The sequence below is a fragment of the Oryzias latipes genome, chromosome 9 (genome assembly GCF_002234675.1).
Source record: "Oryzias latipes chromosome 9, ASM223467v1".
NCBI classification, from domain to species: Eukaryota; Metazoa; Chordata; class Actinopteri; order Beloniformes; family Adrianichthyidae; genus Oryzias; species Oryzias latipes.
In genome coordinates this window covers 13,454,661-13,481,955 of record NC_019867.2, presented here as the reverse complement: position 1 = coordinate 13,481,955, position 27,295 = coordinate 13,454,661, and the positions used below count along the sequence as shown (strand labels likewise).

The 27,295-nt window shown below is 39.4% G+C and overlaps 1 protein-coding gene across 5 annotated transcripts; it reads left to right on the top strand.

The window, feature by feature from the left end:
* Positions 1-1,619: 1,619 nt before the first annotated feature.
* Positions 1,620-12,964, top strand: tbx5 (T-box 5). 5 transcript variants are annotated; one of them, XM_020705584.1, is made up of 9 exons: positions 1,620-1,726; positions 4,883-5,029; positions 5,230-5,324; positions 5,448-5,567; positions 6,987-7,134; positions 7,879-8,031; positions 9,485-9,576; positions 10,411-10,664; positions 12,179-12,964. In XM_020705584.1, exons 2-9 carry the CDS (start codon positions 4,889-4,891, stop codon positions 12,745-12,747), a joined length of 1,572 nt encoding a protein of 523 aa, XP_020561243.1. In that variant the 5' UTR covers positions 1,620-1,726; positions 4,883-4,888; the 3' UTR covers positions 12,748-12,964.
* The last annotated feature ends 14,331 nt before the right edge of the window (positions 12,965-27,295 follow it).

Here is a 27,295-nt window from a genome sequence, read left to right as displayed (position 1 = left end):
TATTTTGCATTCATGTGGTGTTGGAAGATTTGTCGTTTTTCTGATGTTCATGCATGTTTTTCATGTAAGGAAAGCATTTTTCCAATCATTCCAACACATCATGAATGCAGTATTTCTCCAAGTTTGTGTTTTTCCCTGAGGAACATCAAACCATTGGTGCAATTGGCATTAAAACTAGAACAAAAGTCACAGTTTTGAAATTGAAAACTCAATTTCATTGTATTACTTTGTATTATTCATTTTCAATCAGAATGAAGGCATGTTTTTGTCCAGATTCCATTCCATTGAGGTGGAGCACCACAACACACCACGCATCTGCTCCTGGTTTTTCAAATTTCAGATTCCTTTGTGGTCCATAAGTTAAAAATTTTGACCACACCTGATCTAAAATATGTTAATTTGGGCACTTGAGAATAAAAACTTGGTGTTCATTTCTTATTCTAAAAGCTGACTAATATTATCACATCTTCTGGTTTTTCAGTTGTTGCATGTAGCTAAGATAAAATATAATGTGGTAACCCAGTTGAACCCTTGAAGGCTTTATATTTTTTTGCCCGTGCAACAAACATAAAGGTCATGAAGCACTTTACTGTGTCGCCTGTGAGTGACAGGCAGCTCTGAGGGCAGACAGAAACACAACAGAACACATAGCTCACCTAAATGTTAATGTTCCCACATGGATGACTCTGCTCTGCTCCTCTCTGTCTGCTCAGAACATGCTCAGTGCTCTCAGTACTTTTGAGAACCGCATGCTTTCTTGCCTGCACAACAACATATATAAAATATAGAACAGAGTGGAGCTTTTTGTTTGTCAACTTTTGCATTTTGTCTCCAGAGTTTAATCTGAATTTGCTGTGACCTCACTTACAAATGAAAACCTCTAGAGGGAGCTGTAACACATCTTTACACATTGTCATTCAGCAGTAATTTACGTTATTCAATAAACTGTCAAGAATTATGAAAATCTTTTAGGTTTTGCAGGTTTGTTTTAGTTTTGAAGAACATGTTGGTGTTTAATCTGCTGTTTTACAAATAAATCTTTTTGTTTTTGCATTTAAACTGTTGACCTTAAAGTTTATGTCACTTTCTGGATCATTTAGACTGTAAGAACAATCAAACCACAGACTTGTGAATAGGGGTTTTCCTGTACATCTCTATTGTGGTACTTTAAATTTGATAAGAATGATTTTGTTGAGGAACATTGCTGTTTAAAAACTTTTCATGCTATGTGTGATGTGATATAAAGTTTTTGTTTTTGCACATGAGCTGGGATTATGCAGTGGTTGCAGCATTGCAGTATTTGTCCAGGCCCGTGCAGAAGGCAGCACCTTGCTCACATATGGAACATGAAGCCATATGAACGTGGAACATGTTCGCTTTCATCTGGAACCCAAAAGGACCCCTCCACCCCCCACTCTTCCCTGGTACCAAATCAGAGCACCTTATATGCTGGGAGCAGGGGGGTTGGAATGTATTTTGCTCTGTGTGATGTGATTGTTTGCAGAGAAATGAGTTGACCTTGCCCTGCAATGCCACACACACATGCACACACTTGTGCACACACTCGCTTCAGCCAAGCTGGAGGTGTTTGAGACGGATCTGCTGAGTGCAGGAGGTCTGGGACCCCTTCACCACTTCCTCCAGACAGAGAACAGAGGATCCAGTCAACTCAAGCCAGGATGGGGCAATAATGGCCTTTCCAGTTGCCACTGGGACCTCGTTTCAGGTATGATTCCTAACCGGTTCTTATTTTTACTCTGCAAAGTGCAAATAAAAGAGATGAAAAGATTTTTTGTGCGTTTTGATGCAAATAAGTGTTAACTGAATCCTGAAAGGTCCGAGACTGTTAAGTTCTTACATTTTTTACACAACCAAATATTAACTTTGGTTACTATTCAGGTTAAAGAAAAATCTGTTCAAACTTTTGAATAAAATTACTTTAATATATAAAGAATTACTTAAGTATGTTGATAACTGTTTTAATGTAACTGATTTATTTTGTCAACATAGTTTATCAGTTTGTTTGTCTTTTACAGTAAAATTACCAAAGAATTAATTTTTTTAATGAAGTTACATTTTATAGCTTCCTTGTGGAGAACACCATTTTATTTAAACCTTTAGATTAAACTATATCTAAATCTTTTGAAATAAGTCTAAATACCCTAATAAAGTCTGTCAATTTAAAACAAATAATTAGTATAATTAATTATTTAGAAATAGAGTTTTTTACTTTTATTTTTTAAAGTCACGTGATTTATCAGAACCATTTTGCGTAGGCCTATAAATGTTTTCTTGCAGGAATACATTCTATTCTGTGCTGCACAACTGTTCCATAGTATAAATTACAAACAAAACACTAGGCTTAATAGTCGATGCATTGCTTTAAAACACAGTTCCTTTTACTAGAAGTTTTGATCATGAAACACATTATGAAGCAGGAAGTTGGTTGTGAACGAAAATATTTTTAAAAGTCAAATAAGTGCAATAAACTTCAGCAATTCTGAAACCAAAAAGAGAAAACTTAATACTTTATTCTCATACTGCAGCAGAACTGTAGTTTATATTTTTCTCATTTAATTTTAATCTATTTTAGAAAAAGATAATGATCAGTCACAAACAATCCTCAAAAAACAACTTCATCCGTTTGCTCTGTTGTCACACCAAAACTAAAGCCCTTCCACACATTTGCTTATACGTAAATAATGTTTTTAATTTTTTGCAGAAGTCTGTTACTATGGATGTATTTGTATTATTCAGACAGAATCTATTTGCATCATGCGCGCGTGCGCACAGGTCCTGTTCCTCTGGCAGCGGCGCGCTGAGCAATGCGGGACAGACATCGAGCTGCTGCCCAGGACGTCTGACACAAGGGGAGTGGGACATTTAACAAAAAGAAATAATAATAATAATAAAAACAACAACAACAACAACAACAACAACAACAACAATAATAATAATAATAATAATAATAATAATAATAATAATAATAATAATAATAATAATAATAATAATAATAATAATAATAATGAATACATAACGATGGTGACCAAAAACAAAAGCAGATCTGCTAAACCTGAAATTTACAGTATGCCAATTCCCTGCAGATTACACATAAAGTTTGTTAAATATTCATTCCATTTATGTTTAATATATTAATCAATTTTCTTGATTCATAGAAATGGTTTATAAAATGAAATAATATAATATAATATAATATAATATAATATAATATAATATAATATAATATAATATAGTAATTGTGGCTTCATACAGATTATAATAAAATGCGCCCTCAAACAGCCTTTTTTTGCTGGAGCTTGTGATTGCTTAGAAAATGCACCATGGTGAGGTCTGGGTTTGGACGGCGCGCGTGCAGTGAGGGATGTTACGTCGCTGGAAATGTGTGACGCAAGATGCAGCGGGCTGACCTCCCGGTGACCGCTTCAACTTTCAACTCTGGATGCCTCCGGTTATCATGATCTGCAGTAATCCAGTCAAAAGGGATGCGCGCTCCCGTCTGTGCTGCTGCTAATTTCCAACTTCTCCTTTGATTGGGTGTTATCCTGTCCTTGATTTAAACAGTGTGGGTTATTCTGGAACTGATAAAACATTTTCTTCCTTTGGTCTCGAGTTTCTGATAAGACTCGTGTTGGAGAGGTTCGATTTTCTCCAAATTGACATAAGGCGCAACTATTTTATGTACTTGGAAGAATTCGTCCTCCCTACAGAAATTTTCCGCAAATGGGAATATTTGAATAGGTTTTTTCCAGATGAAAAACCATTTAGAAGTATTTGCCTCATGAAGGGTGCATACACAAACAGAGCGCGCACCATGTTTTTAGGAAACATACAATGAGTGTAGGATGTGTGCGCTGTGCGTCATTGGCCAGTGTCACGGCCATCACTTGGACCGTGGATAACGATTCATCGTGCAGACCTATGGCAGAGCAGGGAAGACAGAAGGGGGAGGGCAGAATATATGAGGCGGACTTGACTCCATTTGTATTAAACGGTCGGAGAGAAACGGCTTGGATAAGAGCTTCAGAGATAGGGTTCACCATGAGGAATCAAAGGGGGAAGAACAAGAAGCAGCATCCGGTCTAACAGAACCGCGTGGAGCGCAAGCCGCGCTCTTCCGCGCAAAGGAGACGGATGCAGAGAAGCAGTTGAGGGATTTATCCAAACTCTGGAGACATTGTGGATTATTGCATCCAACGGTGGAAAAATTAAACAACCCGCGTATCCAATAGCGGCCATCCCCCACACACCACTAACACCCCGACGCAAATATAGGTGAGCAGAGGGAGCAGAGCCAGGATGAGCGTGTTTTCTGCAGGGAGCGCGGAGCTGTGAGGTAAAGGCCCACGGACCCCACACACAGGCACACCTAAAAAAAACTATGTAACTCACAAACATGTAGTGGAATTTAAAACATAATTTTTCATCCAGCTACAGCAAAGAACTAAAAGCAGTTCCTAAATTCAGGCCTCTCGTTTAATCTCCTCTTCAAAGTGAAGCTTGTTGTGGTTATTGGATCTGTTTGTCCACGGTGTGGCTCACCGTGAGCCACTGTAATCTAATATCAGGCGTCAGCCTCAATTAAAGGGATATTTTCAGCTTTGTCATCTCAGAATCAAAGAGCGCACTGTCCTTACTTTGACAGAGGGTTTGACAGCATCACCTAAACTCCATGCCTCCAGATCTCATTAAATGTTTCAAAATATGCGATTTTTACTGCAGACAATTTGATTTTAATATTGTATTTAAACAAAAGACAGGTTTTATAAAGGTTTCTTGTTTTTTGTTTGAAGGAGAAATTCTGAGAGGAAATAACGAATAACTAATGCACGTGCATGTTGTTGTTTGCTTGTGTGCGCGGCAGTAGGACATGGCAAACGGAGGGGAGCAGTTCGGCCTTGCAGAGCACCCGGACCCGGGCTGCGTGGATTCTCCAGAAGAACCCAAACTTGAAAACCCTAGGCTCAATTTAAGCTCTGCTAACTCACCACAGACGGCCTCCAGCCAACAGGTATGTAGACCCGGATTATTTTTTAATAATATCTGATACATTTATACCGTTAACATGGTTTAAATTCTGATATATTTGAATTGTAGTCTGAGAAACTCCTTATTTTTATAAATATTTTTTATTTAGTGAGATATTTTTGCATACTAGTTCGTGTTGGAGCATATGCAGCTTGTGTGAACGCTGTTTATATTCTGTTGCAGGGAATGGGATCAATCAAAGTTGTCCTTCATGACAGGGAACTCTGGACCAAGTTTGATGAAGTCGGGACTGAGATGATCATCACCAAGGCTGGAAGGTGAGACTTTTTCTTTATCTTTTTGTGGGAGCATCATTTCTTTTAACGTGCTTAATTATAAGTCAACATTTTCAAGCGGAAAGGTCAGCTTTGCATGCATCCATCCTGAATGTTTTCCTGTAGGAGGATGTTCCCCAGTTACAAAGTCAAAGTCATTGGGCTCAATCCAAAAACCAAGTATATCCTTCTGATGGACATCGTGCCCGGGGACGACCATCGCTACAAATTTGCAGACAACAAATGGTTTGTACATCGCATCTATTTTACGTAATTCGACCTTGGATTGCCCCTAAAATACGCGCTTGTGTCCGTGGTGCAGAGTATTTGATACATAAATCCAATCATATAAGCATTTTATGATATTCAAAAACATGGAGCATGTTAAAGACAAACATTACAGCAAACATCATTTTTAATACCTAACTGGCCCTTGTTCGGCATGAATTTACTGCGCGTCCTTGGGTGAACCGTGTTGTGGTAGTGTATTATATCCTTCACTCCAGCCCCGCCTTTGCGCTGCGTAAAGGTCGGGTCCTTCTCGCAGACCGGGATGGCCTAGTTCCCCGCGTTTCCCCCCGTGCGTCTGCCCGCCGGTTACATCCGACTATGACGGGTTCACGGGGCGGACAGACGGCGCAGGCCGGATTAAAGTCTCTGATATCACTTGCGCTGAAGGGAAAATCTAAACGGAACACTGACTCCACAGATCGCAATGAGATCCATCAATGCGCTTTTCAAAACATCAAACATTTCTCCATGAAAAAAAGAGGAGCAGCTTCATAACAAATGAGATGGGAGTCCATTAAAAGACACGCACTGCAGGGGAAAAAGCCACTTCAAGAGCAGTCGGTTTAGTTAAGTTGATGTTGGCAAAAACATAATTCCAGTAGTTTGGGATAAGAGGATTGGAGCTGGGCTGGATTATAAAATAAAATGATAAATAATGTAAATCGTATTTTGTCTGATTTTTTTAAAAGAGTCATTTTTGGTAGATAAATCATTCAGATGGCTTTTATTATGAACCAGCACCAGAAAATCCAAACTGCGTAACCTGAAACTTCAATACCTAATGTGATCTCACCCGCTAGAAATGTTGGCCTGCGCAACAAACTTGATTTCCAAACTTATATGCACTTTAGGAGGATGCGCCATATTTCTAAAATCAGTCAGGCCTTTTAATGCAAAGCCACATTTGCTAGAGCTTTCTTTTAAAAATGATTGTTATGAAGACATGCTCGTTTCGATAATAATCAAAACTGCTTCCTCAAAGAAACTGCTGCTTAAATTCATTCTTGGGTTATTTTAGCATGGGGAGGGGTGGGTATTTTTCCCCAGCTGCAAGGACGAAAAAAACAAACAAATCAATCAAGAGTTTCACCAGTTTTTCAGTCTTTCAGGGTCCAGATCATTAAGTTACTTTAAAAAAAAACAGATTTGATCAAAATGATATCATCTGTAAATATTTTTATTCTGGCTATCAATAAAAAAGAAGTGACATTTGGCATTCTGCCTGAACTCCTGCACCCATGTCTGTGTGGCTGAAGAAGCGGTCAGGCCTGCAGCAGCCAGCGGCACTCAGCTGCGGGCCTGCGCGGCCTCTCAGGCTGTGACGCCAGGAGCGTCATTGCGTGAGCGTTTCCTGATCTCCCGCATGGCCACTAGGTCCGTCACGGGAAAGGCAGAGCCCGCCATGCCCGGCAGGCTGTACGTCCATCCGGACTCCCCGGCCACTGGAGCGCACTGGAGCCGTCAGCTCGTTTCTTTTCAGAAGCTCAAACTCACCAACAATCACCTGGACCCCTTTGGACACGTGAGTCTGACGGATGTTTATGATGTCCTTGTGGATTTCTGAAACAAATATTATATTCATATTTCATTTACACTCCAGAATTCATGTTTTGTAATTTAAAATGTTTTAAAGAGTAACATCTAAATTAACGCAAAAAAGGAATAAAAAGACGAGTGTTGGCGCACGTATGCGCACGCACAGAGAGGCAACGTTCATTTTGGCATGTAAAATTAGAGATAATTTCAGTGACTCCGAAGACCATTAGCTAATGCGCGTCACCAGCGGACACGTCACATCGATTAAACTGAGCTTCTCTGATAAACCAACGTGACCGCGCCTGCGTGCGCGCGCGCTCACAAAAAGGGAAAAAGGAGATCTCATAAAAACGCTTCTCGGTTCTGAGTTCCGGTTCTGTTGGACTGGAAGCTCAGAAAAATTGGAAGCTCCAAGCTAAATGTGAAATGAAAACATTTTCTTTTATTGACTTGTTTTTCTGGTTCCATCTTACCTTTTCATAAATTGACCTCTGCACCTTCACTTCGGTCAACATAAAAATATTAATCATCTATAATAGATTAATTAAGGTTCATTAATAATTTTGGTCACGTTTGAATAATAGTAAAAAAAATCCAATTGAGGCTGAACCACTAACTTGTGTTTTAAAACATTCATACAAGCTGAAAATTCAGCATGCCGACTGTTGGTGTATCTTTGAATGTTACAGGTTCCATCCCCCATGAAATTCTCTGATTCTCCCCCATGCAGATAATTCTAAACTCCATGCACAAATACCAGCCTCGTCTCCACATCGTCAAGGCGGATGAAAACAATGGCTTTGGTTCAAAAAACACAGCCTTCTGCACCCACGTCTTCCCTGAAACTGCCTTCATAGCTGTGACTTCCTATCAGAACCACAAGGTGAGTTTTATTTGAGTCACAAAAGGCTCCATTAAAGAATTTTTTTAAACTAACAACTTTAATTGGTGTACCTTTGACAAACGTTAAATATTACATTTTAACTAATATTCAGCATCAGATGTATAGATTCTTTGTGATGTAATCATATCATGTTTCAAAAATCAGGCTTGATTATTAAAAAACATTGCTTATAGCTAGAGATTTCTGTTCCCGTGATTCTCTTTAAAGATTCTCTTAAATGTTTTCATCCTTATTTTCTTATTTGTGTAATTGCAAACACAACACCTCAGTCTGTATATGTACATGAGTGGAAGCATGCCTGGTATTTGTGAATGTCATTCTCTGACGACCTGTTTCTTTCCCTTGATCTCGGATGATCCAGTTTCCTGAAGTCTGCTTATGTTTTGAGAAGCTGGTTAGATTAAGTTTCACTGATAGCTTGACCTTTTCACTTTCAGAAAACAACGGTTTGCATTCTTAAACAGCATAAATGTATTTTTTCCAACTTTGGTAAAACAAGTTTCCTGTATTTATTTACTTGTTTGTTCATTTGAATGTTTATTATACCATAAAATAGCTTCACAATCACATAAAAAACAATTTATTGTTTTAAATTTATATATGCAGTTTTCTACATCTATTGCTTACCAAAATGAAAAGCAACAAACTACTTTTACATAAAAAGACATCAACATTGCAGAGATTGATTGTGTGAGAACAGTTGTGTGTACAATACGTATAGAAATTAGAAGTAAATAAAACGAGAATTATATATTTTTGAATTTATTGCAAAATTACAGAAATAATTTCACATGTTCTCAGGATGAGCAATTGCTGTGCAAAAAAAAAGTAGTATAAAGCAAACACATTCTCATTTTGGAAAATCAAATGTGTTTCGATAAAATGCCAGATTTGAACAAAAGCTGTAGAAATTCAAGTTCAAAACCTTTCATTTATAGTACTTCTTTTGGTAAAGATCGGAGCTTTTCAGGCCGTGCTGTGTTCACCGCCACGAGTGTTTTCAGCTCTTTAAAAGTTTGTTTGGATGATCCCTTGCAGTAGAGGGAAGCTGGTCTTCAGCCACATGAAATCCCTCAAAACGTGACAGTTTATCTCCATGACATCACAAAGAAAAGTTTGGATCTTTAACATCAAAGCTCAAAGCTTTGGACCTCTAAAAGCTTTGGCCTGAAACCCTTAAACCCGGCGACTGTTTAGGTAAACAGTTTATTCTGTGTAAGTGGGTGAGAACTTTGTCCTGCTCGGTTAGAAGCATCAGCCGCTGAGGAATGTGGAACATGCCGAGTTGCAGCAGGGCTGCTTTTAAGATCTCTGACTGATCGTAAACTAATGATTCAGCCAGTGAGCAACTGAATGTGTCTTTTAATGATCTGATCTGGGTGTATGAAACTTTCTGGGCCTGTTGTTTGGCCTTTTTATTCTTTCTCAATAGATCACACAGCTGAAGATAGAGAATAATCCTTTTGCTAAAGGCTTCAGAGGCAGTGATGACAATGAGCTGCACCGCATGGCCAAGCTTCAAGGGTGAGTTCAGTCTTGTAAATGCATGTTTCAATTATGTGAATGTGTGTGTGTGTGCAAGAGCATTTATGGGAATCTATTTTTATTCCTCTACCTCCACTTGCTTCAGCTGGTGGGGAAGGTTGTTATGATGGGGTACATATGGTCAAAGACATGAAGGTTTGCTTTAGTGTAACCAAGTGGTCTAAACAGATCGGAGGCTTTGCCACGCGAAGGTTGGTCTCAAACTGAATGTTCAGAGCCAAGACACATCACAACAATGCAAGTCCACCTCTATTTGCATGGTTTACATTTTTTAAGTGTGGTAGTGTAAACGTTTTAGTGGAAAAAAAATGTTTTTAAGATGAGGAGGAGGTATAAAAAAAAGGAAGGAGGGAAAGAGGATGATTTTAAACTTAGCCTCCTCTTTTTTTGTTGCTGAGGAGAGAAGAGAAGAAGAGAGTATCTGAAGTGACACACGGATGGATGTTTATTTTTAGAGTGGTGAATTATCTTACAACAGCTCTGGTTGTGTGCGTGCATGCATGCGTGTATATCTCTGCAGGAGTCAGGGAGATGTGGCCCGCTGTCTCTTACATACCACAAAGTTCACCAAGAGGGCAGCGAGTGCAGACAGAAATCAGAGCTGAAAGGATGGAGAGGATCTAAGTAGACACGAAGGAAAAAAGGGAAAACAACAAGAACACAAGTATTTCAGCTGGGGGACAATTCAGTAACGATAGAAATAAATACTGTAGCGAGCGACGTAACAAAGACAGTCACGTATCAATTATTGGGTCAAATGCAAACTGTTGCTTCTGGTGTAATGCCTAAGTACGCCTTCTGGTTCTGCTGCAGAAAGGATTACCCTGTGGTTCCTCGCAGCACTGTCCGCCAGAGATCCTGCTCCACAGGGATTCTCTCAAGTGGGGAGAGTCAGGCTCTGCGGGGTTCCCCGGAGACTGCTGGGTCCCCCTACAGCTGTGAGAACAGCTTGAACAGTACCAGTCCTCAGGAGCTGCTGAGCGCTCCACCCGCACACTACACCCTGCCTCATCCCCACCTGCAGCCTAGCCAGCAGCCACAAGCCTACAACTGCAGCAAGAGGAAAGGTGGGAACAAGCTGTTCATGCAAGCTTTGAGTCAAGTGTAACACTTTCAGTCAGGAGTAGTGATTTAATCATTTCAGTATAAATATTACATTTAAGGAGGCTCTTTTATGCAAGGTTTCAGATTTTATTGTCAAAAATTTTTGAGAGAGAAAACATAAAGAAACAAATTGTAAAGATTTTTCAAGTTTGTTCTTTTAGACTATAAGTAATTACCCATAATTGAATACGAATAAGATTTCTACTAATCAATGCATTTTTTTTTTACTTTGGTTTGCAAATCGAATTAACAGAAGACCTTCATAGGCAGTGGTTGAATAAATTCCTACATTATTTATTAGCATGTGCATTCATTTGTGAAATTATGGTTTTACCAAGACATGTTAGATGTCATTTCTGCATTATGCTTGGCAAGAGCATAATGTATGTTGTCACATTAAATCTTAAATCCCATAATAAAGAAACATGAATAAAAGCCATAAAATTGGATTAGGCCTGCACATTAAATCGCAAATTCATGATTATGGCGATATCAAGCTGTGCAACACGCGTGTCGCAAAAGACGGCAAAAATTGCAATAAATGGTAACCTTAAATGTGTTCAAACAGCCTTATGGCAGCTTGAAGTATTTAACGAATCAAATAAATCCCTTTATGCATTTGACCAATCAGATGGAGCCCTTTTATGTTAAATGTTCGCCTTGTAGGCAGACGAGGGTCATTTGGAGTGTAACTTCAGTTATGTTGACTCTTATTTAAATTAAATTGTTGCAGTGAAATGGAGATTATGTTTTTATTTGTTTTACTATTTGTTCGTGTATCGCAATTTATACCGTCATCGCAATACTGATCCCTAATATTGCACATCGTGAGTTTTCCAAATATCGTGCAGCCCTAGAATAGATACATAAATATAAAATGATAAGATCTTAAAAATTTATTCAACATTCAATTGTTTTCTTTAAGAATCTTTTGATGCTTTTTTAAAGAATGCCATAAATGTAGAATCAATTTATTGGAAAAACATGTCTGATAGCTTAATCTTAATTAGTATTTTTTATTTGTTGCACAATTGTTAGACAACAATGTATGTATCTATTCAAATGATTGTTTTTCTTTGTAATTATTGGTACATTGTGGTTGTCTGCATTCTTTTTTCAGTTTTTTGGTTAATTTGGTTGTCTAAATTTATGGCGGAATCATTTTATAGCCTCACTATACCACTGTGGTGCAGAACCGATGAGCCAGAAAACTGTTGATTTAGCTGGTCTCATAAAATCTTCAACACTTTCGCAGTTATTTTCAGCCGGACTCCAAATTGAAGTGGATGCTCATTCAAACCTCAATTTTGACTTTTAGCAGTCACCGAGTCCTACACATCTGATCTGAAAAACGCACACAAATCCTCCAAATTGTATTTTTTTTGCATCCTGTTTTTAACTTAAACTGAAAGATATTAGATCATATTGGAAATGGTCAGTTCCCTTGAGTTTAACGCAGTATTTTTTGTCTTTGCAGGAGAAGAAAACTGCTCATCAAGAAACTTACAACACGCGTACAAGAAAACCTTCAATTCTGGCTCACCAAGTGGGACTGAATCTTACTGTCACCCTTCCTCCTATCCTCCTCCACCTGGCATATCCAGCAGCCCTGCTCTGTGCCTCACAGACTCTCCGTACAGCTCAGATATGGGACAGCGCCAGGCATGCATGTTTGCAAGCCCACAGCCCAGAATAGATGAACTTAACTGTACGTCCTGGTCCTACTCCTGCCCACTCTCCACTGCCATGACCCCCATGGAGCCCTACCCACCTTACACCCCTCAACCTTGTTACAGCTCCAGCCCGCAGGGTTCTCGACTCAGCGCTACAAACCATCAAAGCTCTCCACCACTGGGAGAACATATGGGCCATGACCTTTACCAGAGCTCTGGATCTTCACCTCAGAACATTTACAACAGGCAGCTTAGCACTTCTCTTAGAGAATATCCTCGCTACACACCCAACCTCTCCCCACCTCTGTATCACACCCTGGAGACTCACACACACATCAGGTGTGGAGTCCCAGAATGGAGTGCAGCCTCCTAACCCAATCCCAGGAAAAAACTTTACCTCAACAGAATCCTGTTTCCTCTTTTCATGGTCTTCTGGCTGATGCTGCACTCTGGATGGAGGAAGAACTGTAAAACTTTTGTAAAGTTGTTGTGAAAAGTGTGACCCTGTGACGTGCAAAGAGATTTCACCTGTTTGTAATGTTTCTCTCCGCTCCTGCAAGAGAACTGGATGATTAAAAACTGGACTCAGACAGAATCGATGCTCCTTATGGTTAGCAAATCATTGGTGCTTAAAGACCCACTCCACGGAAAATTGTGTTTTGGTTGTTTTTAACATGTTATTGTGGCCTTTTTTACATAACGAAGAATTTATTAAGAAAGTTAAGCTTAAAATTGAATTTCTGAATATTTCTTCATTCAAGTCAGATGAAAAAATGCAGTCTATAGCAGTGATGTAGAAGCTACAATCTTTGGCCAAAATCTCCCTGCACTGGTCCATTCTGATGCATCCACTTTCAGACAAATAGATCCATGTACGTCTTGTTTTTTTTCGTTTGAGCTGACATCTGGCTAGAAACTGTGCGGCTGGATAGCTCCAATATTGATCGCAATTTTTGTTGTACTGGCAATGTTAGGTTGTGGTTGTTAGGGGCTGTAAGCTAGCTGGAGAGCGTGTGAACAGATGGATGATGGGAAGTGGGGGTGGGCTTACTCTGCACCAACAGTTCTGCCCACAACTTAGAGGCAAATTTCAGATGACCTACTGCCACTCTGCAGAAACTATGTCATAGAAAACGACAGGCTTTTGGATTTTGGCTAGAAACGGCCTAATCATAAATAAAAGACCACTGGGAACACTTTTACAATAGATCAAAAGATGATTGGAGTCGGTCTTTAAAGTAGTAGTAACATTAGCATTGTATTGTGTCATTTTTGCAAAACTCTGTGACTTGTGTCAAATGTTTGCACTGTGCGGCCTTTTTAGGCCTACCGTGAACCACACTTAGTTGTTTTCCTGTCCGTCTTCCTCACTTTATGCATTATGAAGGATGTAAATTGTGACCACTGTCAGACAGTCAGTAACATTTACCGACCAAAATAATCTCAGCTCTCACAACAGATCCTAAGGGAGACATGTTTCTCATTATTGGAGCAAAGCACAGCTCCCTGCTCAGTCTCAGTGTAGGAGAAAAGATGTGTGTGTGTGTGTGTGTTTTTGTGTGACTGTGTAAATGCAAAACCGATGTCAACATAGCTCAGTGATGCTATGAGTTAATTTCCACCGAAACAGGCAGTGGTAGCTGCAGGCGGGGCACCACTGAGATAAACAGTTTGTTTAAACCGCACTGCAGGCTCAAGGACCTGTAAACACTGTTTGCATTGCATTCTGGGTAAGTGCACAATCCAGAATCACACAGCTGTTTTGACTGTCCTCTCAGTCACCCCCGCCCAACCAATAAGCTTCCTTTGTCCTTTGACAGGTGGCCAATGAGCACGCAGCTCTCTGTCATGACAGACTACACAGTCAAAGCTGTGATCCAAGTTGTGAATTGGCCCATTTTTTGTTTGTTTGTGAATTATTCATGAGTCCGGTGTTAAAAAGAGTTAACCAATCCGTTTTTCCATGTTGTCAGTTTTGTAAACATGACCCAAGCTGAGAGTTCATTTCATGAAATAGTTCTTATATTTCTCCTTAATGCTTCAGCGACTTGCCATAAGATGCTCTAACTTGAGAGGAAAAAGACATTCCTTTATTTAAATTAGATGTGTGTGTGTGTATGTTTGTGGCTCTGCAATTCAAGGGTTGTTATAAGTTGTTTTTTTAGTAGTAATTCTGTTACTTGTATTTATCACTGTACAATTGTAAATACTAGTTTGTTGTTAAGACGGTTGTTCACAGATATTTGTTTCGCTGTGAGGGTTTGTCTCCATCCCAAAGTGTTGATGAAAATTGTAATAAAAAAAATCCCTACTTTTCTGTTTACTAAAAATGTATTAACAGAGTCGGAATAAATTTTTTTCAAGAGCTTCGATTGGCTGTTGCTTGGTTCTTCTCTGACAAACCATTAACATTCCCCAGGGGTTTATTACAAGAACTGTCGCCAGTTTAACGTGGAAGGTCTCTTAAGTGGAGTCCACTTTATCAAACTCAGTGCATGTCCAAATATGAGGGACCTGATAACAAGTAAAGTCTCATTCAGCAGGTTGTACAGATGCTTTCTCAGCTCTGTGATGAGACTGGGAGCCCAACTGTTCCAACTCCTCCGGTCATCAGTGAAAGCTGCAGAGCAGTTCGTGTGCTCTGCACATACCTTGTCCGCCTCCTCTTATCTCTGACAGGTTGTTTGGCATCTCAAGTCTCCACCAGCTGGACCACTTCACTGACAACCTGCTGCCCAGCGAGGGGAGGGGTTTTTAGGGATAGTGGACAAATGACTTTTCTCCAGGGCAGTGTTCATCACCCTCACTATCCATGGACTTATTTTTACTCACAGAAACATTTCACACTTCACAACATTTACAAGAACAAATGTATGAAACTCATGTTTTACATCCTTACATCCTTTTTTTTTTTACTTTTAACTTTAAATATTTGCATTTCATCGCATAGTTCTTTTTTTTTTTTTTAGATGTTACCAGGTCTAACTTTTTTCTTTTTCTTTGTTTCTGTCTGTCTCTCATGCACCATAAGGTCAGAGGTTAAGCAGGCAGCTCTTCAAAGGCTCTGGTTCCCCTTAACCCTTTGTCTCCAGAAAACTTCGTCAAAAAAGAGGAGAGGGAGTGAAAAGGGGGAAAACATCAGGGGCCTCCAGCTCTTAAAGGGAGACTGTGCCCCTTCAGACATGCTTATACAGTGACAGAACTTTCTGACCGACTTATTGTTGTTAAGGAACAGCTGGGAGGAAAGCTTTCCATGAAGTGGTTACGTTTAATACAGTGAATTGTGGTTTTGTTCATGAACACACAGGGGAAAACTTCTAACCCATCAGTGGAGGACTTTCTCAGATTTACCGATCAGACAGTAGATTGATGAACCCTGCTGATCAAAGAGCCTAAGTGGTGCTTATCATTAACTCCCTACCCCCTGTGCCTCTCCAACTTATATACATGAGCATGCACACAGGCAATTCCATCCTCCTCTCTTATGGTGTGCAAAAACTGTTCCATACAAATGCATTTAAAAAATAATAGTTCTATGTTCCTCCTGCACAAGGTCGAGTCATTTTCTGTCACAACACGTCAGTTTTCCTCTATAACTCATTTGCTTGGCAGAATTATGCTTTGTTAAAAAAATCTGGGTGTATTGCTTTGAGCTCGTGTCTCTGCTGTACCAAAGCTTTTTGGGATTGCTATGACAATGAAGATTTTTTTAAAAGGCACCCGAGATTTCAAAAAGGCTTTTTTCATTATAGCCCCAACTATTTGTTTGAATGTATAAATTGAGGTCTCTTGCAAAACTCTGAGAGGCATTTGTGTGATGTCTGGCCTCATCGATGTCATTTTGTGCGGAATAAGTGGTCTGAGATGGAGCATAATTGGAAAAGCTGATTATGGTCCATCTCGATTGGTCTGATGGTGCTCCGTCTCCTCGGAGGGATGAGGGCGACAGCATCGTTCCTTCCCACTGGCATCGCCCTCATAAAACAACTGTCACAATGCAATGTAAGCTTAGATGTGAGGAATTTCTATCTGGAAAATATTCATTTTCAACGACTAAATATGCAGGATAAAATATTTTTCGTCTGTTAATTTCTTCAGGTTGTTCAGATTAAAGTTAGCTGGTTTAAAAGCCTTAGTGGGGCTTAGTGAGAGGTCATATTCAATAGATGGGTGCACGGATGCATAAACCCTTCTTTCAGCATGTGTCCATCCGTAATTATTATCAGTGAGCGCTTTGTGGCACTGAGAGAACTGCACAATGGCAATACAATAAAGTAAAGCATTATATGCTTGGCCATTACACATGGTGTAACAAAGTAGGAAGTCTATTTGAATGGTACCATCCATCCTCGTTGGTATTTAAAAGCCACAAGTAAAGACCTAATGCTGTTAAGGACAGTATAGTAACAAGACTCCGACCCAAACTAATTTCCCTCTAAATGAGAGTTTATAGCTGAAACAGCCCTGAAATCACAGAAGTAGATCTTAATATGAGCATAAGGGCTGTCAAGGATAATAGGGCATGCAGGAAAGTGTGTGTGTATGTGTGTGTGTTGGAGTCAGAGCGCTTGGGCGTTGAGTCTGAAAGACAAAGGGTGAGGTTAAGGGTCAAACTAACAGCAGACTGACTAGTCCTGGGTCAGAGGGCTCAGACTAACCTGATCACCGAAGGCCGTTTATCTAAAGACCTCCAAACCGTCAAACTGCTGCAGCTTTCCTTCTCTGACTGACTTTTGTGGGAGTTCAACAAATTAAGGGACTTTTATAAATTCTGGAAAGCAGCTGATACCTCTAAGAGAAAGACAAGGGGCAGGAGATCATATTTATTTATCACTCTTGCTGAAAGAAGGTACACTTTTGAAAATCTGTTGTGAACAACAATGACTGCTTTAATACCACAGCCCCAAGACTACCCAGCCAAATTCTGTCATGAAAGAGTGAAAGGCGCGGGGGCACTCCCACAGTGGGAGGCGGTGGGGGTCTCAGGCCGTCATGGAGCCAGTGTCCTGTCCGATTACAGCCAGAGGACTGGAGAGGCACGCTAATCCTGCACTTGAGCACACAGACTCACAACCAGTACAACATAAAGACGTGAACACACAAACACACGCATGCATGCAAAGAGATTACTCCCAGAACACTGTGACCTCACTTGCATCCTCAGTGCAGGACACAGAGAATAATGATATCACTTGCACGACTTAATGCTGCCACTGGGTCTGTTTTGCTGCAGTGAAGATGGTAGCCTTTTCGTATTCGAAGGGCACTGTTCATTTTATAAATAACAGGATGCACAAAAGACAACTTGAAACAGTTCAGAGCTTCACATTTTGGATGTGTAGCTCACACACAAAGTTACATTGTGCATACAGTGGTCTGTAACATGATTTTTTAAAAGTTTTCTTTACTGAACAAAACCCTTTTCTGCCAACAGAACCAGGGGTGAAAAAATGATACCAATTTTTATTAGTTTTAATTCTATCAGCATCCTAATTTCACCATCGTCCCAGTCTGTTACAGATGAACAAAGGGTGTGCAACCTCACCCACTGATTTGTATAGGGCCAAAAGTTCTTCTGCTCCAGTGGTCAATGACATTTTGGTGTCAATGAACCCAAGCCTCCCGCAAAATGGGCAAACCACAGTTACAAGCAACCCTGATACTTATTGAAACGGGCAAAGGAAGGCTAAGGATCTTGCAGTCACCTGTCAATTTTAAGATCCCACACCAGTTTCAGGTCATTTAAATCTTAAATACAAAATACAATGATGAAAATAATCAAAAAGACCCCCAGAATGGTTGTTACGGATCTTATTTTCATTTTAGATACTGTCACAGTAGCTTGACTCTCAAAAGTGACAGAAACAGCAGGATTTCTCCCAACAGAGCTTGCAGACTCTCAGATTTTGCTCAATTACCATATGATATTGATGAAGAAGGATTTAAATCAAAATGTATTACTAATGTAATTGACATAAGATTAAAACTTGATAAATGTAATTTTATGATATGGCCGCTTAAATGTAATCAAATACTTTTGCACTGTACAGCCGGGTGAGAGAGGGTGTTTTTAATGAGTAATCTTCGCTGCACATTAGACCTGCAGTGGAAATAAAAAGCATTGATTGTTTGGGATATATTTTGTTTAGGGAAGGATGTATTATATTGTTTATTAATTACCCTAACACCATACCTTGTATTTTCATTGTGTGTGTGTTTGATGTCAGAACTGCCACCTGATGGGATTAAACCTTAATTCAGTCCAGTTAACAGATTTTCCAACTGTAAATTTAATTAAAACCTTCAATATTTCTGTTTCCATGATCAGTTCAAAGTGTTTGAATACACTGCAGTGCCAACCGTCTGGCAGGCCTCCTGCTTTCCAGTCACCAGGGGGGCTCATGCGTGTTCTGCAACACGTGTTACAAACATGTTTGCAAACAGGCGGGACACAGCCTCTACTGTGAGACAAACATAAACATCAATAAACAAAAAAGTAATTTCCTGCACTCACTTCCTCTAAGCCCTGCATGCACATGCAACTGGATTTGAAGCATTCACTCAGGCCGCTGTCAGACCCCTTTGTTTGCCAGAGGCAGCATTGTTTGCCTCACATCTTGTGCATTTCTGTGATCTTGTCCTATTAATAATAAATGGTGTCAAAGAGCTGCTAGCTTCTATATCTGACAAGGCATTAGCATAAACACAGTCTTCCTCTCAGTATGTCTTTAAACAGCTCAGTTCACCTTCAATTATACCAAAAACAAATGTTTATTAGCCCTCAACTTGACTTGTAAGCTAGAGCAGGAGTAAAGGCTTTTTGTTGTAATAGAGGTAATACATTTTTCAATAGTTTTTAGGAACTGGAGAGCAGTTAAGCTTCACAGCATTTTTTTCTGAATTCAGAAACCTTTAAAAAGATGTCCTTCATCTGTGCTGTGTTTCTCTTAAAGAAACAAACATCCGATATTTATACAGCTTGGGTGTTGTTGAACGTGAAACCAACATTTTCTGCTTTACAGTGACTTTTCTTTGGTTAGCTGTCGATTTTATTGGGACAGGCAGAGCAAGACTTTGGAACAAAAAAAGATGAACCACAATCCAACTGTAAGACCTATAGAGAATCATAGAGCCCTTCTGGCCCAGCAGGAACAAATACAGTATTTTAAAGACATTTAAGACTGGTTGATGCTGTGAAGGATTGTGTTTTCTGTGTGGTTGTCTTTGATTTGTTTTATTGTTGTTTTAGGACAAGTTCATCTTTTTTGCTGTTGTTGTCCATTCATCCAGTTTCCAAACATCTTTATTCCCCTTTTGGGTTTACTGGGTTGCTGGAGCCTATCCCAGCTACTGTAGGGTGAGAGTGGGGTACACCCTGGATGGGTTGCTAGTCCATTGTAAGAACCTACAGACACACAAACACTCACATTCCCACCTGAGGGACAAGTTTAAAATGAACAATTGACCTATTGAACCTGTTTTGGACTGTTGGAGGAAGTGTGCAGAGAAAACACACGCACGGGGAGAACATGCAAACTCCACACAGAAAGGTCCTAGTAGAAGAGATTCCAACTTTCTTGCTGTGAGGCAAGAGTGCTAACCACTGCATCACAGTGCAGCCACTTGTTATTATTCCGTAAATCAGATTCTGTTTTGCTCTTCATGCCAATCCTGTTTAAAAAAAAGAACATCTCCTTTCTGTTTCCTATTTATCCTTGCTGAGCTGATTCATGTTTCACTTCAGTGGTTTAGTTCTTGTCTTAAGTTTTAAATAAAAGTTCAGTTTATTCAATCAACTAAGTTTCTTTCCATTAGTTCTACCTCTGATCTTGTGGTGTATGTTTTTCTTCTGATAACTAGCTTAAAAACACCTGTCAGACAAAATGCTCATATGGGGCATTTAATGATCTGCTGAGCCATTAGAGCAGGGGCATATCTGGCTCTGTTCTAAAGATCCATCTTTTCTGACCCTTACATAAGTTAGCACAACCATATAACCTCCATACACCTCTGTACTGGAAGTATCTGTGTTATGCTTTTTACATATGTGTTAGAAGACTTTTAGCTTTTATTTCTGCTGTCTGTCAGCTCTCCTTAAAGCTTGCTCAGAGTTTAAATGTGTGCCTCTTCTCTGAGGCAAATCAAATTGACAACATCTGTTGAATGTAAATGCAGGCTATATAGGTCTTTTAAGCTCAATTTAACTTGTGCTACAGAACGCAGCACAATTTCAGTGCAGGTCAACAGGTTTGGAGGGGGATACGAAACACATCAAGCAGGAGAGGAAGCAGTTTTTCATGTCGGAAAAAAACACAATGCAAAAAAATGGTTCCTGCACATAGAAAATTTGGAGTCGTGTAAAACAAATAAACTATCATATAGAAGACAGCTTCTAAAACAAGAAGTTAAAGTAGGTCAGTCTGATGTTCAAATAATAAGTAGCCATTGATATTGCACCAGCTCAGAACGCACAACACGTCCATCCTTGAGGCAGATGGGCTGAAGCAGCAGAGGACCACCCTGGGTGCCACTACTGTCTGCGAAGAACAAGAAACGGAGGCTAAAATTCACACAGACTCACCAACATTAGACTATAGAAGATTGGAAAAATGTCTGCTGCGACATTTGGATGATAGTGTCAGAATTTGGCACTAACAACATAAAAGTATGGATCCAACCTGCCTTGTAGTAAAGGGGGATGTTTTCTTAACGCCCTTTGAGCCCCTTAGTACCAACTGAGCATGGTTACAACACCACAGCCTACGCGAATATTGTTGCTGACCATGTCCATCCCTTCATGACCACAGTGTACCATCTTCTGACGGCTACTTCCAGTAGGATAATGTGCCATGTCACAAAGCTGGAATCATCTCAGACTGGTTTCTTAAACATAACAATGAGTTCAATGTCCTCAAATGGCCTCCATAGTCACCAGATCTCAACCCAATGGAACATCTTTGGGATGTGGTGGAACGGGAGATTGGCATCATGGATGTGCAGCTGACAAATATACAGCAACTGTGTGGTGCTGTCATGTCAACATGGACCAAACTCTCTTAAGAAGGTTTCCAGTACCTAAAGGATAAAGACAGCTCTGAAATTAGCAAGGTACTGTATATTTAATAAAGTGGTTGGTAAGTGTACACTCTGACACAGTGTCATTTTTCCCATTATTAAACTTTATTTCTAGTAAAGCATCTCCTACTTTTAAAGAAAGAGCATCACCTTTCCTTGAAGCTATCTGTGTTCATGTTTTTCTTTTTCATTTTCTTTTAAGGTACATATTTCTTTTGACCTATCACAATTCATTTGCATTGTGTTTGAGATGGGGTGGGGGGGCTGCATAAGGATGACACAAATTCATATCTGATGCTTTTTTCTTGTTCTGCTGGTGAAGTTGACATCGTAGATTTACCATTATAATTATGCAAAAGTAACAGTGCACACTTTTCACATTAGGCATGTGGAATCCCACATTTTTCTTTATTTATGCATCACTGGGACACTGCTGCAAACATGTAATGGGAAATTACATATTGCCTTACTTCAAAATGGGTCATGTTTCATGGTGATAGGAAATCATTGTGGGTCATGAGAGCATTTTAAGAGGCTAATGTTAATTGAAGGCAACAAACTGAATTTCCAGTTGTTGGTTTTTTTTTGGATCAATAAACCCTTGATTAAAGGAAGTTTTACCAAAACGCATTTTGTAAGTCTTTTTTTTCTATAACCAGGATCATTCCACATCCTCAATTGTTGAGCACTAACATCACAGCTTTTTTAAAGATCAAATGTCACTCGAGAATTTTAGGACTGTCTGCTAGAGGAACCTTTAGACCAGGGGTCGGGAACCTTTTTGGCCAAGAGAGCCATAAACGCCACATATTTTGAAATGTAATTTCGAAAGAGCCATACAATAATGTAGTGTCCCTTTCCCACACTGAGGCACGGAGACTTAACCTCTTTTAAGGTTCTTTATTCGGGTTACTGCAGACCGCGACAAACGCCGAACAATTAATTCAGCAACTCCTGAATCTCTCCCGCCGAGACGAGAGCGCTTCTCCCAACTTTATATTCCCCTGCTCCCGCTGCAGCCCTCCCCTTTCCCTTATTCGGCCCATAGCTGAACCCCATTGGTCCAAACTACCTAACAACAGGCTGAGCGACAGAACTGAGAGCCAATCAGCTCTCTGCTTGATGCGGTCAATGAACTCCAGAACTTTTAACGCGGCCCAACAGCCACCCAACTCAGTCCGCGACAATATGTTTAAAACTAAAATACAAGTGAATGTGTGCATTTGATGTAATTTCAACCTTTTTAAAGTACAATAAGTCTGTGGATTCTTTTTAATAACATTGTTATGCTGTTTCTAATAAATGATGAGTATTTCTCGTGGTAGTTTTGCTGATGGTCTAGTCTGGTTTACGTGGTGAGTTTCTGCTTCATGCAGGCGTTGAGACTTTAAACGTGATCTTAGGTTGGTATGAATGTTTTGTAGATGTGAGACAGACTGCTCACATGCGGACCTGGAGCCAAACACACACTCACACGCTGCAGTGAGTGACAGGCAGTGGGTTTTACCTATTTACAATCCCTGCGCGATTCACCTGCTGCCGGTCCCCACAACACCTCAGCCCCACCCTCTGCTTTCTCCCTCACACATCCCGTCCCCGCAACTGCGCGCTCTTTCTCAGAGACGGGAGCGCGTAGTTTTAGGCACGTCAATTCACAGGTTTCCGGGTGGTACAAACTCTGTGAATTAATAGACAATTTTAAACTTATACTAGTGCTGGCGCAGATTTGTCTCTCTAAGCACCGCTACTACTGCGCGCCTCTGCCATCGCATCGCGCACGAGAAGGACTGGTCTAATGAAGAAAAAAAATTTGAATTAAAGATTTGTCTGCGAGCCACATGTGACCATCAAAAGAGCCATATATGGCTCGCGAGCCTTAGGTTCCCGACCCCTGCTTTAGACCAAGACCAACAACACACAACTGGTAAAGCATGAATTAAATCAGGATTCAGGAAATTTAGTCATTTTCTGTTTGAGTCGTGTTTTGTGCTCAGATTGTCAGTAGGTTTGTTATTTTCTTCAGGTGTGTTGGTTTTGTTTCCTCAGTTTCATGTCCACATCCGGTTTAATCAACCATCCCCTCTGCTGTTTTAGATTTATTAGTTTCCTTACTTTACAAGTCTGCAATTTTATTTCAGTTGCTTTGTGTCAGAATATCTATAGTCACTTTTTTGTGCCTTCATAGATTTTCCATCTCTCACATTTACATAGTTTTTCCAACTTCTTTTTGTATTAGACCAACTTCTTTCTTTAAATTTAGTCTCAGTTAAAGGATACTTAGAAGTCTGTGTCTGTTCTCCTGCTTTTTAAACAGTTCTTTAACCACTTTTAGAGTTTTGGTTTCTTAAAGCCTTTTTTATAATTTTTAAAATAATCTTTAGGTATTTTTAGCACTTTCCGCTGATTATCCTTCTCATGTCAGATCTGATAATTGCTGTATCTGATCTGATCCGATACAACAATTATCACCTTTTTTTGTGATCACTCCTAAAGTGCATATTGAAGAATATGAGCTGTATCCTTAAAATTATAATTTGCAAACAATTTTTACAGTTTTAATGCTTGTTTTGAGCTCTTTTCCTTTGTGCATTTTTTAAAATTCACTGTCAAATGTACTTTTAATTAGTAACTTGTGGGTTTGTCGTTTGGCCCAGCTGTTTTCTTATCTTTACGCAGCCACTAAGGCAATCCAGGTGAAAGCATTGCAAAGCTAAATACATGAGTCCCAAAAAGGATAAGAAACTCATTTTAGGAATGATGATCATCAATTTTTAAAGAAGTTCTTGCTGCAGATGCATTAAAATACTTTCCCACTGAACAACCTCACTTATCTATTTATTTATTTCCCATTTTAAAGTGTAAACCGTTTATTTTTTAGCACATCAATAAGAGAACAGTCTTTACTTGTTAAATTAATTTACTCCCATTGGCCACATTTTATGCAAATCATACAATTAAAAGCTATCAGCTGGAGTGCAAGATAAATACTAACAAAGATATTACAGTTTTGTAAAGCACACACATTTGGCTCACGTTTTCTAAACTAATTCAAACAAAACACGTTCCCACACCTGATCTTGTATCTGAACTGTTTTCCCAAGTGTCATCACATGTGTTTTTGTCTGTCAGTCTAGTGTGTTAGAAAGAGCGTGAAGTGTAAGCATGCGTTTCTGTGCACTGTACAGCAAGAGTAGAACTAAAAGGTGTGACATTAAGTGCCATTTTGGTGTGAAAGTAAGAAACAAAAGCCCACACTTCCCTCCTCCACACCTGTCAATCAGATCTCTAAATCTTAAATCTCCAGAGTCCATGCAGAGGGTAAATAAAGAAAGTATGCACCATACAACAGGTTTCATGAATCCTCGTCAACACTGATTTGTATTTTTATATCTGGAACAAATTGATTACACAAAGTATTGACCATATAGTAGACATTCTTTTTTATACGTAACTATAACATCTGCTTTTAATCGTAATTTCTGTAAGATTATAATTTGTGTTGAAAAACATCTTGTTCATGCAAACCTCGGAAACCGATAAGCCACCAAAAGTGTCTGTGGCTGTTTTTTCCCTGGTCAGAGGCATCTCACTCCAGTGTTGCAGACTGGCGTCTAGCATCTGATAGGAATACAGATGTTTACTGCAAAAGGGAAGAAGATAGTTGTTATGGTTATGTAATTATCATTTGCTTACATGCTATAATCACCACAATATGATTGTCTCAGTTCTATCTTTCAGTAAGAAAACAATGACCTGAAAAGTTGTTATGTGATGTGATGTTCCTGTTGTTCCTGATTAAATGACCCGCGTTCATGTCTGCAGCCTTCAGTTTTCAATAAAAAGAGACTGGATACACTAGGAAGGCAGAACTCCTCTGTGACAGCTTTGTGCTGTGACAGACCGATTCTCCTTCTGCAGAAGTCTATCTAGCAAAAGTTCTCATCTCCTGTGTGGTTCTTCTCTTTATTAAGGAAAAAGTCAAAACCCTGACTATAGTGATATAAAGAAAAATATGAGCTGAATTCTGTTTTTTTTTTTATTACAACTAGCTACAGATGAGCAAACTATACACAAACAGGCAGAACATTTAAGAAATCATTAAAGCTGACTTTACCAGCAAGCGTTTTCAGACTAATTCATTATTTGGAATGATCCTGAGCTTTCTAGATCCTCAAAGAATGTAAGACTTTCCTTGAAGAACAAGGGACAATCCCCATCTTGAAAAACCACCCCATTGGAGCGACCTTTAAAATTCCCTTTTGTAAGACCGAACGCTCCCCGTGAATCACATGGCTAATATTTACAACGCAGCAGGGGAAGACTAGCGGTGGCAGCACTAAGAAACACAAATCCCATCAGTTGATGCAACAGAGAAAAAGGTAACACCTTATGAAACAGGGAGGACCCTTTCTCCTGAGTCATGATCCTGTGAGGATGTGTTCCTTCCTCATTCATCTTTCTCTGTTTGTTGGACTTCATTTGTCAAACAAACAAACAAAAGACAATTGCACACACTCACGTGCACACACACACACATAATGCTTAAATCACAGGTCTAGTTTAATTTGAGTAAACTTGAGTTCATTGTGGAACTTTCTTTAATTTCTTGACGTGGATTTATTTTGCTTATGTAGTTCATCAGCAAAAGGTTTTTGCTGATTTTTCCAGAACAAACCATCTCACTTATTCACAGGTTATCTTACTTAAAACAAAATAGGTTACCGCTTCCTCATTAATTCCAACAAGGTCTCTGATTTTAGTCTATTTCTATAGATGTCTTCAAATAGGCTCAGAACTGCGTTTTTCCATATTACACAAATTCAACCTGATATCCCCAAGCCAAAAATTGACTGGGGGATGCATGTAAAGCCAAATCATAGTCTCCACGTTTTTCTTTAACCCCTAAAACAGGAATGGACAATTCCAGGCATTGAGAACTGCTTCTTTTCCAACAATCCCTTCTGCCTCACTAAACACTTGATTTACGCAACAGTAGGTACAACAAGCATATCAATAAACAGACAGCACAGTGGCCCTGAGGGTTTTAAGCAGTCCTGCTCTAAACCAGGGGTATCTGTTGTTGTATACCGTATAAGTAAATGGATATCTTTTGCTTGCTCATGCGTATTAAATGTGATCGTATCAGTTCAAAATGAAATGGTCTGATGTAACTCATCTGTTCATTGAATGTCAAACCCAATTTAGTCTTATAATGACACCAGAATATCGACTTATGTTATTCTTTAATGTTCAATGCGTTGCAGAAATATTGAGGAAATATTTGTTTGGTCATTTCTTTGTCTTTTGTTATGATGCTACTCTTCAAAAACTCTCATAGGCCTACCTATAAACATTCTATAATTGTCTTTAGAAGGGGTGCAATGTTAGAAATATCTAAGAATAGCTTTGACCTTTTTTTAATCTGCAGATAAAAAGAAAGGAAGCACAGAAGGCGCAAGAACAATCCCAAAAATAACTATTTTGCAAGAAGTGAGGTATGTCATTTAGTCGTTTCTCCAAACACTAATATTCATTGAACTGAATGACTAATTAATCATATTAGTTTCAGTTATATCTCAAAAATAGTTCCAGCTGACAGTGCAAATAATAGACTCTAATTATTGATGGCAAATTCTACACACAAGTGTGATGTAAGGAATACTTGTTCATCTGTTTGGACTTGGAATCATGTGACAAGAGTGCTCTGAGTGAAAAAATGCAATTACAGGTCAGAATTCACCATTAATGTTCACACTGGGTCAAATTTGAGTAAATTGGATATTCTCACCACAGCAGCCACTTAAGTGATTTAAGAATGGATTTAAAAACATCAATAAATCAGCTGC